Here is a 15007-nt window from a genome sequence, read left to right on the forward strand (position 1 = left end):
TCATTTGGATGGTCACAATTAAGATTGCTATGCTTAAGGTGTTTCTGTTATCAAGCTAAAATTAAGCAGTGCTATTTTACTGTCTGGGACATAATAACTTAAGAACACTAAAGGTGTTCTTAGTATACATACTCTGTACTCATGAAAAGTTGGAGACAAAATGGCATCATAGAAGATCACAAGAATGAAGGTTTTACTTTAGTACAAATAGAGAAAATTAGTGGAAGAATTGAGAAATTAAGATTATAGCCAAGATGGTCTGAAATCTAAAGCCCTACCCCTTTCCAGTTAATACCAGGCTCAGTTTCCAAGTGACAATGTAGTTTCAACAGAAAAGTGTCATCTGCTATATTAATTAATGCTATTCAGTTCAACTTTATTTTTCAATTTTTAAAATCTTTATAAGCTTTTGTGGATTTGAGAGCTGTGTAAAACTATATGTACACAGAATTTTATACAGCATTGTTTATTTTTAAATCAAAACACTGGAGCTTCAGAAAATGTTCTTGCTCCTTAAAAGGGGGCTCTCATATTACCAAAGTTTGAGATACATTACAGTAAAAAATATCATGCTTGGAAACAAAAAGTTGTTTTCTATGAAAAAGAAATAGAAACAATCGGGCTTTCTGGCATATTAACTTAAAAGAAATGCCAGTTTAGCAAAATGAATATAATTGCCAAGAATATGAAGTAATTCGGACAAGTGTCGCCTTCAACTGGGTTCTCTCCTTCTGCTTCTCCCTCGTCAGACACATTGCCTACCCAGACCTTACTCTTTTTATCAATTTACACTATTAACCAACTCTTCTTATACCTATTTTGGTTCATTATTGTCTAGTTTCTTTCTTTAGTACACACAGTATTAGCCCTTTATCTCAATCTCAGTTTAGGGTCAGAAACTTTTTAAAAGAGAAGAGATGGGACTTAATAAAATAACGACGATGTAAATACTTAGAACAATGCCTGAAATATAGTAATGGCTCAAAACATATTTAGAGACAATCTATTTTATTCTAAAAATTAGGCAACCAAGATTTAGAAAGTTAGAGACCTATTTAATGTTACAGATAAAGGCAGAAATGGCTCCAAATCATATTTAAAAAAAAAAGAAAAAACTCTGGCGTAACTGATAAGTTTATAAAGAATAAGATTTTTCTATCGTTTCTGCAAGTGCCACTTTAATAATCTATTTTTTGACTGTCCTTGATGTGCTGAAGTACAAGTTCTCTTTCTATTTTAAGACATTCTCATCTACTGTTCTGCCCTTGGATATTCCTTGTAGGTTTGAAGCATCCTCTAGAAGACAATTATGGATTTATCCATTGGCATTCCAACCTTATTATTGAGCCTATTTCATTTTAAAATTTTCCCACACTGTATGCATGCCTAAGCATGCTCATAATATAGTAGGTTCTCTATTTAATTTACATCTCTCAGTCCAATGCATAAGCTTTTGAAAATGATTGGACTATTCTTTCAATTCACTATGGAAAACCAAAGCATTGCAGCCTAAAATATGCCTATATTGTTTTCAGGTAAGCATGTTAGAACGAGAAGACTATATTCTAAAAAGTCTAGATCAACTTTGAAAAAAATAACCTCAAGTCCTCTAGAACATTAGCTAATTATAGAGACGAAGTGCTGGCAAGTTATTTAAAGGATATCCCAACCAATAATCTGGAGCACTTCATACAATGTGATATTAGGTTTCCTCAACATGAGTATTCAAATTTTGATGGAGTTAAAGAGGATGTAATTGTGTGTCTGTGTGTGTGAAAGAGAGTAACAATGAGAGAGAAAGATAAAGATCTCAAAGAAATATGACATAGCATGAAATGTTAAGGGCTCAAATTTCATCCTGTAGGCAAAAGGGAGCCACTGAAGAATTTTAAACAGGGTAATGCCATGATGGGATTTTGCTGTCTGAAGAGAACTTCAGCAGCAACAGAGAGTGTGGATTGTGAAGTGTGAGGCAGGAGGTACGAAATGGGAAGAACTGGGGAAAAAAAAAATTCAATAGCTCACGTGGCCTTAACTAAGGCAACACAAATGGTATTAAGAGAGAAATATAAAAAAGGGTAAAACTTGGTTATTATCTAGAGGTAAGAGTGAAAAAAAATTAAAGAGAAAAATTGAACTCCCAGGTTTCTAGCTTGTGAGGCCAGATGGACTGAGGTGCTTCCAAATAAAATGAGAAATATGCATGAAGAAAGATTAAGGACATTCATTCCAATGGCCACAATTTTCTCAAGAAACTAGGAGGCAGTAGGGGCACCTGGGTGGCTGAGTTGGTTAAGCATCTGACTTCAGCTCTGGTCATGATCTCACAGTTCGTGGGTTCAAGCCCCGCATCAGGCTCTGAGCTGATAGCTCAGAGCCTGGAGCCTGCTTTGGATTCTGTTTCTCGTTCTCTTTCTGCTCCTCCCCACTCATGCTCTGTTTCTGTCTCAAAAACAAATAAAAATTTTAAAAAATTAAAAAAAAGAAACTAGGAGGCAGGAGCATCTTCTGAGAGAGAGGAGGAGAGTGTTTATATAGAACAGTTGTGGACAATAGTGGAAGTTCAGGAAAGTCACTAATGGGAACGGAAAGGGAAGTTGGCCAAAGAATAACCAAAGTTATTGAGCAGTGTAACAGTCTTAGGGGAGGCAGGTGAACATCAATCTGTAATGAAATTAATCTGCACAGGTGTTGAGAATATGTAACGCGATAAATCTGCACTGCTATATGGTTGTTGTTTTTTTCCTGAACAATACTTAGCCATCTAGGTATGACAGAGGCAGATTCAGGAACTACAGGACTAATGCAGAGTTGCAATTTTAGTATAGTGCTGCCGAAGTGAGCACCAGAGTTGCAATTTTAAATATCAGAGGCAGTAGAATCCTAAAGTATGAGGAGATAAAAGCACTGCTCGAAAAAAGTTTTAAGGTATCAATCATAGTGTTTAGTATGATAGATAAGAAAAGGAGAGCAAAAGAGGAATGAATAGGCTTAAGGGAATGAAGTCTTAAAAACTACAAGTGTCAGGGAAACTGGATTATAGGTGCTCTTTTAGTGTTTCTTTATTTTTTGAGGGAGACAGAGGGACAGAGTGTAAGCAGGGGAGGGACTGGGTGGGGCGTGCACAGAACCCGAAGCAAGCTCCAGGCTCCAAGCTGTCATCACAGAGCTCGATGTGGGGCCCGAACCCAAACACCATGAGATCATGACCTGAGCTTAAGTCAGACTTAACCAACTGAGTCACTCAGGCGCCCCAGAAATTGGGTTATAGTTTTAATGAGAATGAGGGAGTAAGATAAAGTTGGAAGGACAGGGGGTACTGACATTAAATTTTCCTAAGTAGAGAAATCTAGATCTGTGCTGTCCAATATGGTAGCCAATAGCCACAAGTGGCTACTTATATTTAAAATAATTTTAAAAAACAAATTCTGCTCCTCTGTCACACTAGCCACATTTCAAGTGCTCAGTAGCCATGCATGGCTACCATACTGTCCATATTGCACAGGTCAGCTAAAACTGCCATCATGTAGAAAGCTCCATTGCAGAGTATGGCTCTAGATAATGCCAAGTTTTAGGAAATGCCCAAGAGTGTGAGACTCTGAAGACAATGAAGACAAAAGGCATTGAGAGAGATGCAGTAAAGGAACCAGAAAAGCAGGGACACTGGATGGGCTTTCCATTGGTGTTGAATTTAGCCTTTGTCAGGAGTTCCAATGGAGGAGATATGAGCTAGACCCTAAAGTCCTCAGCGAATGCAGAGTGTGAGCAGGTAGATGAACACAAAAACTTTGTATGGAGTTGTAAGGTGCTTCCTAATGGCAATGTATCCTAAAACCCTTTAGGTCTACTGTAGTGTCCTTTCTTTGTGAAACATGCTTGACTGACTCAATCTAGACCCTATCCCAGAGTGATATTCCAGATCCTACTTAAACCTCTCTTGAAAACTCCATCAACTTGCTTCAGTCAACTCAATACCAGTAGGGTGAAAAAGAACCCTATTAACCCTATATAGCCAGGTTAACTAGCTAGTTGAAAATAATGTGTCTATGGGCATAGTTCTAGCTTCATACAGAAGATTTAGCAGAGATTAGCTGTCCTAGAATAAAGGACAAAACCAGTCTTTCTCAATTGAAGAGCACAGGCAGTTTGTGAATGTCTATTCTGCTTATTAAACACATTTGTTATAACTTAGGAGTTACACTGGAGTTTTTTATAATCAAGTCAAGAGGGATATCTATCAGTGTGGAAATGTAGGATAGCTGGTTGGCTATTCATGGCTATATCATACAGAACAATTTCCACTAGTACCAGAGCTAATTGCCACCATGTTTCCTTTTCCTTTTTCTTAAAAGTCGGCAGTTATGGGGGCACCAGGGTGGCTCAGTCGGTTGGGCATCTGACTCTTGATTTTGGCTCAGATCATGATCTCCCAGTTTGTGTGATCAAGCCCTGAACTGGGTTCTGCACGGACAGTGAGGAGCCTGCTTGGCTCTCTCCCCTCTCTCTGCCTCTCCTCTGCCTGCATGTATGCTCTCACTCTCTCTCTCAAAATAAGTAAACTTAATAAAAAAAAAGTTGGCAGCTAAGAGTTATAAGCCCACAGCAATCCATTCCTACTCACACTAGTTCATGAGTCAGCACTGGTTCCTTAGTCTTCTCATTTCTCTCTCACTCCCATGATTAATGTAATGGTAGGAGAAACATGCTTACTGTTTTGGAAAGGCTATTAACACTTTGTTTGGATGAATAACTATTAGCCTTTCTCTCTGTAACTTAATAATTACAAGTTGAAATAAGTTCATTCCCTCTTTTCTATCATCAACAGTAATCCCTCTTACTTAGTATATTCTTGTTAACACCTGCAATTTTACTCCTACTTGTTTTTAAGAACTAGGAAGAAGCTGGATCCTGCTTCTTATTTTTCAATAGGCTATACGTTTTTAGACTCTTGATTCTCCTAGGTTGTACAGTTATTTGTGTGTAATAGGCTCTTCCATAGCAATATGCAGCAGAAAATTCCTTTTGACAAGCCATAGCAAGCTTAATTGAGTCATGACGTGTGCCATCTAATAGCTTCCAAGGAGGCAAAAAGCCCTTTTTCTAAAGTAGCATATGATTTACCCAGTTTCAGCATCACTATATGATCTCACATAACTAAGGAAATTACTTTTTTTCATTTGTGAAGTTACAGAAATGTATGGAGCTAATATTTGATAGAGCTAATTAAATTTTAAAGAGCTCTATACTCTACCAGGCTTTCTTCCTCCTTAGATTTAGAGAAACCAACTTTTTAAAAATCTTAGCAGTAAATTACAAGTCAATTAAAAAAAATTTTTTACTCTATTGTTTAATCAGCCCCTCATGAGAATTTCAAATCAATTCTTGTTAAATTTTCATCTTATTTTAAATGTCACACAGTAAGTACTATTAATAGAAACTATTCTGTTAAGATAGTATTTCTGATTCTCTCCCATTGACTTTGCAGCCTGAAGCCAATTCACATTCTGACATTACTTGTAATGTTTTCAGGACAGATGCTGTTAGGACGTTCAGCACAACTGGTAGGATATCAGCAGACATTACTTAACTTGTGAACCTTCATCTGGATATCCTTCAGATACCCACGGGATCTGGGTGATGTTATAGCTCCAATGTCAGCCTGAAAAGTAACATCAGTAATGGGTACCGTCCTTACTTCCTCCCCAGTGCAGCAATAAGGCAAGGAAAGGGAGATTGTAAACCACTGATTTGAACCACATAAATGGGTTGTGCTATCTGTTATATTTGTCCCCAAAGCCAAATTTACCTAACACATAATACGAGTCGTCCCATTCAATCGCATCAAAGGACTTCTTTGCATCTAATAAAACTGTTGCCATTGGTTTCAATTTTCTCTTTGTATTCCAGGAGAGCTGCATTAGCCTATGCAGATCATCTGATGCTTATCTTCTAGGTATAAAGCCTTCTTGAATAGGGCCTATTAGATTTGTGATTACTTTATTTAGTCATGTAGCAAGTGCTCTGGTACCTATTATGTTACACCTACTCACATTGTATGAAAGGATATTTTTTACAATACTGCTAAGGGGGTAACATGCAATCTTGAATATGAGGCTATATGGATACATATAATAGGATAAAGGACTGTAGGCTGCCCTGATTCCAAACCACAGATAATATCCAGTGCTTTAAAAAATCAGTATAAACCATTTAAATGCATTACATTTATTCACAGTCTATTTCTGAATCTATTGGCTATTCAGTGTGCTGAAGGCAGAGAGAAGTTAATGTGTTGGTAAGCAACCTAAATTTTTATAAAGCTATTTTGAAAGTAACTCAATGCCATAGAAAGTAATATTACTCCTTGCTTTTCAATGGACATTGCAGGGCTGCTCCAAAGTTCTATTTTTCAGTTCAGCTCTTCAGTTCAGCATCTGCAAAAAAAAGGAAGGCACAGAGCACCTCCATGGGAGATTTCTGGGTATTGCAATTACAAGTATTTTGGAACACGCCCTGAAAGACTAGTTTTCCCCCCCAAGTATTGATGAACACTTTGATGCTCTGTAACTAAACAATGGCATACAAGTGAAAAACTGAGTGCTGGAGAGTAAGGGAGGGCCAGATGATAATTTGGGGAGTTCCTACAAACTATATCTTATGGTACAGCATAGTGTAGGGAGAAGGGCCTGGCCTTTGGAGCTAGTTTTCGTCTTCGCTCCATTCTTTACTTACCAGTGTAGTACAAATGGCACTGAGCTAGGGTTTTCTCATTCACATAAGGCAGTTACAAAACTCACTCCTCAAGTTGTTCTGAAGATCAAAAAAGATAACATATATATAGAGAACTTAATAATATTTGATGCTCCATAAATGCCAGCTGCTTAATTATAATTAATGTTAATAATATATATATAGATATATATATATTTTTTTCCCCCCAGTAATCCTAGGGAAGTCAAATCCAATGGCACACTGAGTATTCAGATTAGGCTTCATGACAGCATAATGGTAAAATAATGACATTCAGCAAAGTGCACTGTGAAAATTTACTTTGTGATTAACCTACACAGAATAAATGCACTTTTAAATCTATAGTAACTGACGACAGGGTTTCAATCTGAAAAAAACAAGCACAACTTAAATAGGTAAATAAATTAATAACAAATTTTCCATTATCATTAATTTTCTGTAGCAATCCAGTACATTTCATTGAGTCCAAGAAATCTGGTATTTCTTTCCCAGCTATAGGAAACTGGTTATACATGCTTGCAAATTAAAAAACAAAAAAAAAAAACCCTCAAAAACAACCAGTTAATGAGCAGTTGCTAGTTTAAATGCACAGAATATAGTAAAATTCAAAAAGACTCAGCTTCAGCAGAATTTTCTATTTCTATAGTCAGTTTATTTTTTTAAGTTAATTTCCAAATAGATACTCTCTTTTGAAGCATACTGCATAATTTTTCTTAATAGTTGGAAAAGTACATTTGGACTCTTAAGTGAAGCAATTTCTGAAGAAAACACATGATCCAAACCTGAAGCTAAAACCCTAAGTTCATATACAGAAATGTACACAATATTCCCAGGATATATGTAAACAGATAGAGCCACTCAGTAAATGGTACTGGGCTCTGGTAATAGTATATAATCCACTCTCATTAGGCATCTCCCTCTTGTGCATTAATATGTGACATCATACTCTCATATAACATTTCATAACGGAGTGAAATAAAAAGCCCCTCCAGATTGCAACTGTAAGATAATCAGATTCTGTAGTGCTCATTATGGCTGCAATTATGTAACAAAACTCTCCAAATATAGTTCAGTTATTGCAGTTATTAATCATTCTGGTTTTGTTTCAAGTACTTGCTTTATAGCTTGCTGGATAGACTCCATTATTCTACAAGCTGAATGTCGAAAGTCAAACTTGTGCATGTGAATCTGCTGTTCTAACAGCCTTTCAACATAATTTACCCTTTTAATTTGTATCTGTGAATACAAAAAAAAAAAAAGTGGAGAAATAAAGCTGGTGTCAATAGAGTCACTGACCTTTGCAGTAAACAGAAGATAGTCCTTAGCGGAAAACAACGTGGCAAATAAGAAACCTATTTTCTAGAACTAGAAATAGTGCTGCTTAAGAAGTTAGTCTCAGAATACTGATCAGTTCTTACAGAAAAAGATGGGGGGGTGGGACTTCAAAAGAATCTGTATATTTGATAAGGAGAAAAATTATAAAAGGGCAGCAAATGTGCATTCTTAAAGGTTCAAAGTAGCAACATCATGAATATTGGTATTGAATGTATTCCTAAATATATTATGCATAAAACCATGTATTCTGATTAATTTAACTACAAAATGCCAACTGAAAGACAGCAGATTTATTATACAGAACAAACACCATCTGCAACACCTTAAGCCAGTGCTATAGATGTATTTTTAGGGAAAAAAATACACCTGGAAAATTCTCAAGCCTAGATTCTGAGATGCCAAGTATTAACTAAATAGGATTCCAAATAGACCCAGGGAAAATGACTCCATAATTATTGAAATGTTAAAACAGAGAGAGCTCAGAAAAACAAATATAATAATACACTGAGATGGCTTACAAAATGCATGTCACCAATATCACGTAGTCCATGATTTTTTCAATTTGGCTACATACATTGGGCCCCAGGCTTTGCCTTTATCTGGTATCACCAAGAGTCCACATTCCTGGCCAGTGGGAGCAAATGTGAAGTCTTGGGAGCAAGTCCTTGCCATTTCCTTAATGTCCACGGGCATGATGTTACTGTAGGAGTTTAAAATTTCACTGATGACATCTTGATTTTCTGCCTTGGAAAGTGTGCAAGTAGAGTAAACAAGTAACCCTCCAGGGCGTAAGGCCTTAATTGCAGACCTGTATGTAACCAGGAAAATGAAGAAGTTTGGTTAGATGCGTTAAAAGAAAACTACTAAGTCAGAGGTCAAGGAAGCGTATGTATTTGAAATTAACCTTACTCTAACTCAGACTGCAGTAACTTTGGATATTTTCCAGCCTTACAACTATTTATTTCTAGTGTCTCCCTGGATGACTCAAGAAAAATGATAATCAGATTAATAAACATGGGGAAAACAAGCAGTGTTTGACCGGTTCCTTGTTTTGTTTTTTAAGAATAGGAAGATGGGTGGGATGCCTGGGTGGCTCAGTGCATTAAGCATCTGACTTCAGCTCAGGTCAAGATCTCCTGGTTTGTGAATTCAAGCCCCACACTGGGCTCTATGCTGACAGCTCAGAGCCTGGAGTCTGCTTTGGATTCTGCATCCCCCTCTCTCTCTGCCCCTCCCCAACTTGTGTGCTCATGCTCGCTCTCTCTCAAAAATAAATATAAAAAAATAGAATAGGAGGATGGGGGTAGAGTATGGTTAATGGGTTTGTCTTTGAATATACTGAGTGGTACTAATAGGTAGGTGAGAAGAAAACATCTGAACTTCAGGAAAGGAGTTATGGTTCAGTGATAGCTGAAGTCATGGTAGTAAATAGGATTTCCCAGGAAAAGAGCAAGAAAATAAGTGGCCTGGGGTGACTGGACGGCTCTGTTAAGCATCTGAGTCTTGATTTTGGCTCAGGTCATGATCTCACAGTTCAGGAGTTTGAGCCCTAAATCAGACTCTGCACTGACTGTGCGGAGCCTGCTTGGGACTCTTTCTCCCTATCTGCCCCTCCCTGGCTTGCTCACTCTCTCTCTCTCACTCGCTCTCTTTCTCAAAAATTAATAAACAGACTTAAAAAAAAAGAAGTACAGAAAATATGTAGACTAAGGACAGGCACTAAGAGAATACTTATATTTAAAGGGAGGCAAAACTTAGGAAATAAAGGCAGCTTCACCAGATGAAAAGTGTAGTTTTGAGAAAAGATGGAAAGGAAGGTATTTTTTTGTTTATTTCATTTTTTAAATTTTTTTTTTTAGGGGAAGACTTGAACATATTTGTAAAAGTAGATCCAGGAGAACAGTCCCAGGACTTCAGACTGCAAATGAAAGAGTCAGCTTCAGAAAAGATGGGACTACAACTCTTCATCTTAAACAATGTGGGAGCATGAGCAGGGAACTAGGATGTTCTATGGTAAATAAAAGTTCATGACAGAAAGCCTTGATAATAAGAGGGGGTGGGAGGTAAGGTAATTTACTGGGAGAGAAAACTAGAAAAGTCTTAGTCCTGCTGCTGTGCTGATAGGCTCTGAGCAATTACTACTCAAGATTTTTTTCTTCAAAGAAATCCATGTTCTAGAATCTATACTAGATTTAAGTGTACAGACAGCCCCATGTCTCACATCTGTATTTAAACAACTAGAGCACGGGCCATTACCTGAGGTCTATAATAAAGAAACCCATGATCAAAATAAGTTCAAATTCTATTCTCTATTCTCAATTATTAAAGGATCGAAGAATTCTAACTCGAAACAAAGAACCTGAGGACAAGGTTTCCTTTCCTGAAACCTCCTAGACACTCTTAAACATAAGGTAAAAAATATATACATATGTACGCACTCAAAACAATAAATAGGACAGAATTACTAGCTAACACAGTAGTCAGATACTGGTTACAGTATCTTTGATACATTTCTGAAAGATGACATGCAGATAGAGGAGTGGCAGCAGATCACCAGAGTGGAGAGAGCCTCTCGTGGTGAGGACAACAGCCACAGAGGGCATAATTTGACCTGTTGAACTACAGAAGAGTTTGGGACCAGGAAATACCAGATGTAATACGATGGGAGTAAAAAGTGAAAACAAAGATACTGATTCAAAGCATATATAAGAAACCATGGAGGGGCGCCTGGGTGGCTCAGTCGGTTAATACCTAATTTTTGCTCAGGTCATGATTCTCTCTTCCTCTGTCTCTGCTCCTCCCCTGTTTGTTCGTTCTCTCTCTCTCTTTCTCTCTCTCTCAAAAATAAACTTAAAAAAATACATCACCATTAAGAAAAAAAAAAAAACATACTCCCATATATGGCAAAGTCAGGTAGCCAGGTAAAAAGTTGGAAAGTTTTTATCTAAGGAAGTTGAATACATTGTGTGGGGAGAGCTAAGGCAGCCACTCTAAGTGTTTGCCCCCAAAACCAAAGACCTCTACATTTTACCTGGAAGGGAACCTCCAGGGTAACTGCCAGCTTCTCATAAAGTGACATCACGAGGCAAACAATTCCACCCCTATAATAATGGGACTTTATTGTCCCATTCAACAAAAATGTACAACCTGCCAGACAATTTTAGGTGAAAAATCCTTAAGCAACATGTAAGAGCAAGAACAAAATAAACGACAACAACAAAAATGACCTAGGAAAAAACAGGAAACTCAGAAAACAAGACACATAGTAAGACCTAATAAATGCAGAAAGATCAGCAAAGATACAGCACGCGTAGAACAATAACAGAACGCCATGAGACAGGACAAAGAAAAGGGTTCTTAGGTATGAACTATATTTTCATCAAGATAAAGAATATTTTGTAGAAGTATTTGGAAGTTAAGGTTGAAGAAATCTTCCAAAAAAAGAAAAGAATGACCAAAAATGAGACAAATAAGATCAAGTAGATCCAAATTTCAATTAATAGGCATATTAGAAAGGTAATACAGAGAATTGGAAGTGAGGGACATTAAATCAATGAAATATTAAGAGAAATTTCCAGAGATAAAAGGAGTGTTCAGAAAGAAAGAAGTCATCAATAGGCGAGAATTATTACTTATTGAGCATCTATTCTGTTGCTGTGCGTTGTTCTAGAAGTTAGGTATATATTAAAATAGAACAACAACCGCAACAACAATACCCCTTGCTTTCACGAAGCTAACATTCTAGATAGGGGGAGATAGAATATTTAAAAAATAGTATCAATAGGAAGTCTGTTGTGAGCTAAATTGTGTCCCCCCAAAAATCTTTTGTTGAAGTCCTAAACCCTAGTACCTCAGAATCTTACTTTATTTGGCGATAGGGTCTTTGAAAAGGTGATTAAGTTAAAATGAGATCTTTAGGGTGGGCCCTACTCCAATATAGCTGGTGTCCTTATAAGAGGAGGAAATTTGGACAGAGTTACAGAGGGAAGACCATGTGAAGACACAAGGGGAAGACAGATGTCTACAAGCCAAACTGAGAGTCTTCAGAAGAAACCAACCCTGGGGACCCTGATCTCAGTCTTCTTTCCTCCAGATCTGTGAGAAAATAAACTTCTGTTGTTTAAGCCACACAGTTTATGGTACTTTATAGTAGTCCTAGAAAACTAATACAAAGTATATACGCACCAAAGGACAACTTGTGAGTATGTGTGTAAACAAATACATTTACACACACACATATATATACACAGATACATATACATATATACACAGTCTATATATACAGTAAAAACTTGATTGTAAGTAACTTGCTCTGCAAGTTTTCCACAAAACAAGCAAATATTTCTAGTAATGTTTTGATAAATGAGCAATGTCTTGCAATATGAGTAGTACACGACGCCAAATGTCACATGATCACAACTGAGCCAATGGTTCTCGAAATTCTCTTTGATATACAAGTGCTTTGGATTACAAGCATGTTTCTGGAAAGAATTATGCTCGTAAACTAAGGTTTTACTGTATATGTGTGTATGTGTGTTTGTGTATTTTTTCCTCAGTCCTCCAGTCCTCCAATTCTCTGGAAACAATGACTGCATGTCCAACAATTTAACTCAATTCTGACATTATTCACATGGAGTTAGTGTCAAATCCCACAGGGAAAGGGCTAAGCCCTACAAGTTCCCCTCCAGAGGACAACTGGAAGTCTAGACCTCTGGTATTTCTGACTAATCTGCCATATATTTAAGGTTGTCCTTGGGTTCAACAATTTGGTAGAACGGCTCACAGAGCTCAGGAAAGGGGTTTACTTACTAGATTACTGTTTTATTATGAAAAGATACAATTCAGGAACAGCCAGATGGAAGAGTTGCAGGGAACAAAGTATGAGTAAAGGGGTGCAGATTTGCTGTGCGCTTTCCAGGCACGTCACCCTCCCAGCACCTCCTCCTCACCAAACTGGAAGCCCTCCAAGGCCTTCCATTAGGGTTTTTTAGGGAGGCTTCATTAAGGAGGTGTAATTGATTAAAACATTAGCCACTGGTGATTTAACCCAATCTCTCTGGAGGAGGAGGCAGATGGGAGGGAAGCTGAAAGTCCCAACCCTCTAAACACATGGTTGGTTCCCACGAAGTCCTTAGACACTTTGTAAAAGCCACCTCATTAACATAAACTAAGGTGTGGCTGAGAAAAGCTCAATAACAAAAGTTCCTTTCATCTTTACAAAAACCAAGTATTATAACAAAAGATGCCTATCCCTCTTAACACAGAGGAAATTTTAAAGGTTCTAGGAGCTCTGGCCAGGGTCCAGGAACACAGACCAAATATATTTTCACAATATCACAGTTTGCCTATTTTTTTTTTTTTAATCTAGAAATAGGTACTATGAAGAAAATTCATTCAAGATAAGAGGGTTAGAAGAGCTTGGACAGAGGAGGGGACAGCAATTATAAATGGTGTAGTTAGAAGAGGATGACATTTCAGGGAGTGACAGTTGAACAAAGACCTGAGGAGGTAAGAAAGTGGCCATGCAAATATCTGAGGGAAGAGCATTCCACACAAAAGGAATAGCCAGGGCAAAAACCCTGAAGCATACTTGAGGAAAGAGAGGCTACTGTGGCTAGAGCAAGGTGAGCAAAAGTGTATCTGTTGGGAGCTATTCTGAGCCCACTAGTCAAGAAAGCTCCTGGTGAGGTTAAAGCAAGTTTGCACGGTCTCCTGCCAACCAGATGACCACTGATATCCACCTCCACTCAATTATTTCTGCTTGAGCACCAACCCCCAAGGTACCTTGTTGATTGGTATCGGGAATGACTTGTCCCCTTATTCCGGCCTTGGTGTGATGATTGCACCTTGTGAAGGAACTTATTGTGGGAACTTCTTCTTTTGATTATGGGAACAGACATCATGTCTCCAGCAGGTTCTGTTTCCCTCTAAACTTTCCCTTGCCCTATGAACAGGCTAATCACCCTTACTCTTAAAGATTGACCTTTACATGTACAATTCTGTTTCTACGGTTGCATTAGTCCAAGAGGTTCATACAGCTCAACATGTAAATCAGCTAACCAAAAATGTCTCTCATGCCCTAGCTATTCAAGAAATCATAAAACTAGACACAAAGGTAAATGCACTCGAAGAGGCTATTCTATGTATTGGAAATGAACTAAACTCTTTAAAGGTATGGCTGTCTCTCCAGTGCCATAAAGAATATAACTGGAAAATCAAATCTTGCCTGGAGACAAAGAGCCTAACTTAGAGAGAAGGAACAGATAAGGGCAGAATATAAGTTACCACATATACCTTTGCTACTGGTGATGTATAGCAGTCCCTTCCCTAAGGCCTCCATTCCACAAACACCTTCCCTTACCCTGGCAGCTGTGATGAGGATGGATGAGAGTATCTACAAACCTATGACTTAATCTTAGTGTTATTAAAATGTGAACACCCTGTTATTTTCTTAGTTACTCAACCTCAGTATAACTGGGGCAGTTCTGCAAGAAGACTTCCGTAAAACCTGTTTCTGACAATTTTCCAAAAACATCTTATCACAGAGAACTATCCATTGTAAAAATTCCATTTTCTGATGCCATGTTAACATTTGACCTATAAATAAAGACACCAAAACTGACAGAGCAGAGATGCCTGCCTGGTGATCAGAAAGAATCTTGGGGCTCTCTCCCTCCCTCCCTGACACCGTCCATCCTTCAGGGACCCCTAGACCCACTGGAGCTGGACTCCGGCAGGTGGTAGGATGAGGTAAGATCAAAGAGCCAAGACAGGGGGGTGCAGAAGGGTTTATATTAATACTGTAAAAGCTTCAATCTTATAATGAACAAAAAAAAACCCATACATACTTAGATACATTAATGTTAAACTTTAGAACTTCAAGAATAAAAGATGCTAAATGCCTCTAGAAAGAAAAATGGGT

The 15007-nt window shown here is 37.8% G+C and overlaps 1 protein-coding gene across 4 annotated transcripts in view; it reads right to left on the reverse strand.

Annotated features, from left to right (window-relative positions):
- Positions 1 to 6240: 6240 nt before the first annotated feature.
- NSUN3 (NOP2/Sun RNA methyltransferase 3) overlaps positions 6241 to 15007 on the reverse strand; it is a 60740-nt gene continuing 51973 nt past the window's right edge. For 2 of the 4 annotated variants that reach the window (XM_077774940.1, XM_077774939.1), the window contains exon 6: positions 8354 to 8893. In XM_077774940.1, the coding sequence (XP_077631066.1) occupies positions 8623 to 8893 (271 nt within the window). In that variant the 3' untranslated portion in view covers positions 8354 to 8622. Of the gene's footprint in view, positions 6435 to 6732; positions 6811 to 8353; positions 8894 to 15007 lie in introns of those variants that run through there. The other 2 variants (XR_013337760.1, XR_013337759.1) reach the window with 2 other exon arrangements.

The sequence above is a fragment of the Crocuta crocuta genome, unplaced genomic scaffold (assembly GCF_008692635.1).
Source record: "Crocuta crocuta isolate KB4526 unplaced genomic scaffold, BGI_CrCroc_1.0 scaffold6, whole genome shotgun sequence".
NCBI lineage: Eukaryota > Metazoa > Chordata > Mammalia > Carnivora > Hyaenidae > Crocuta > Crocuta crocuta.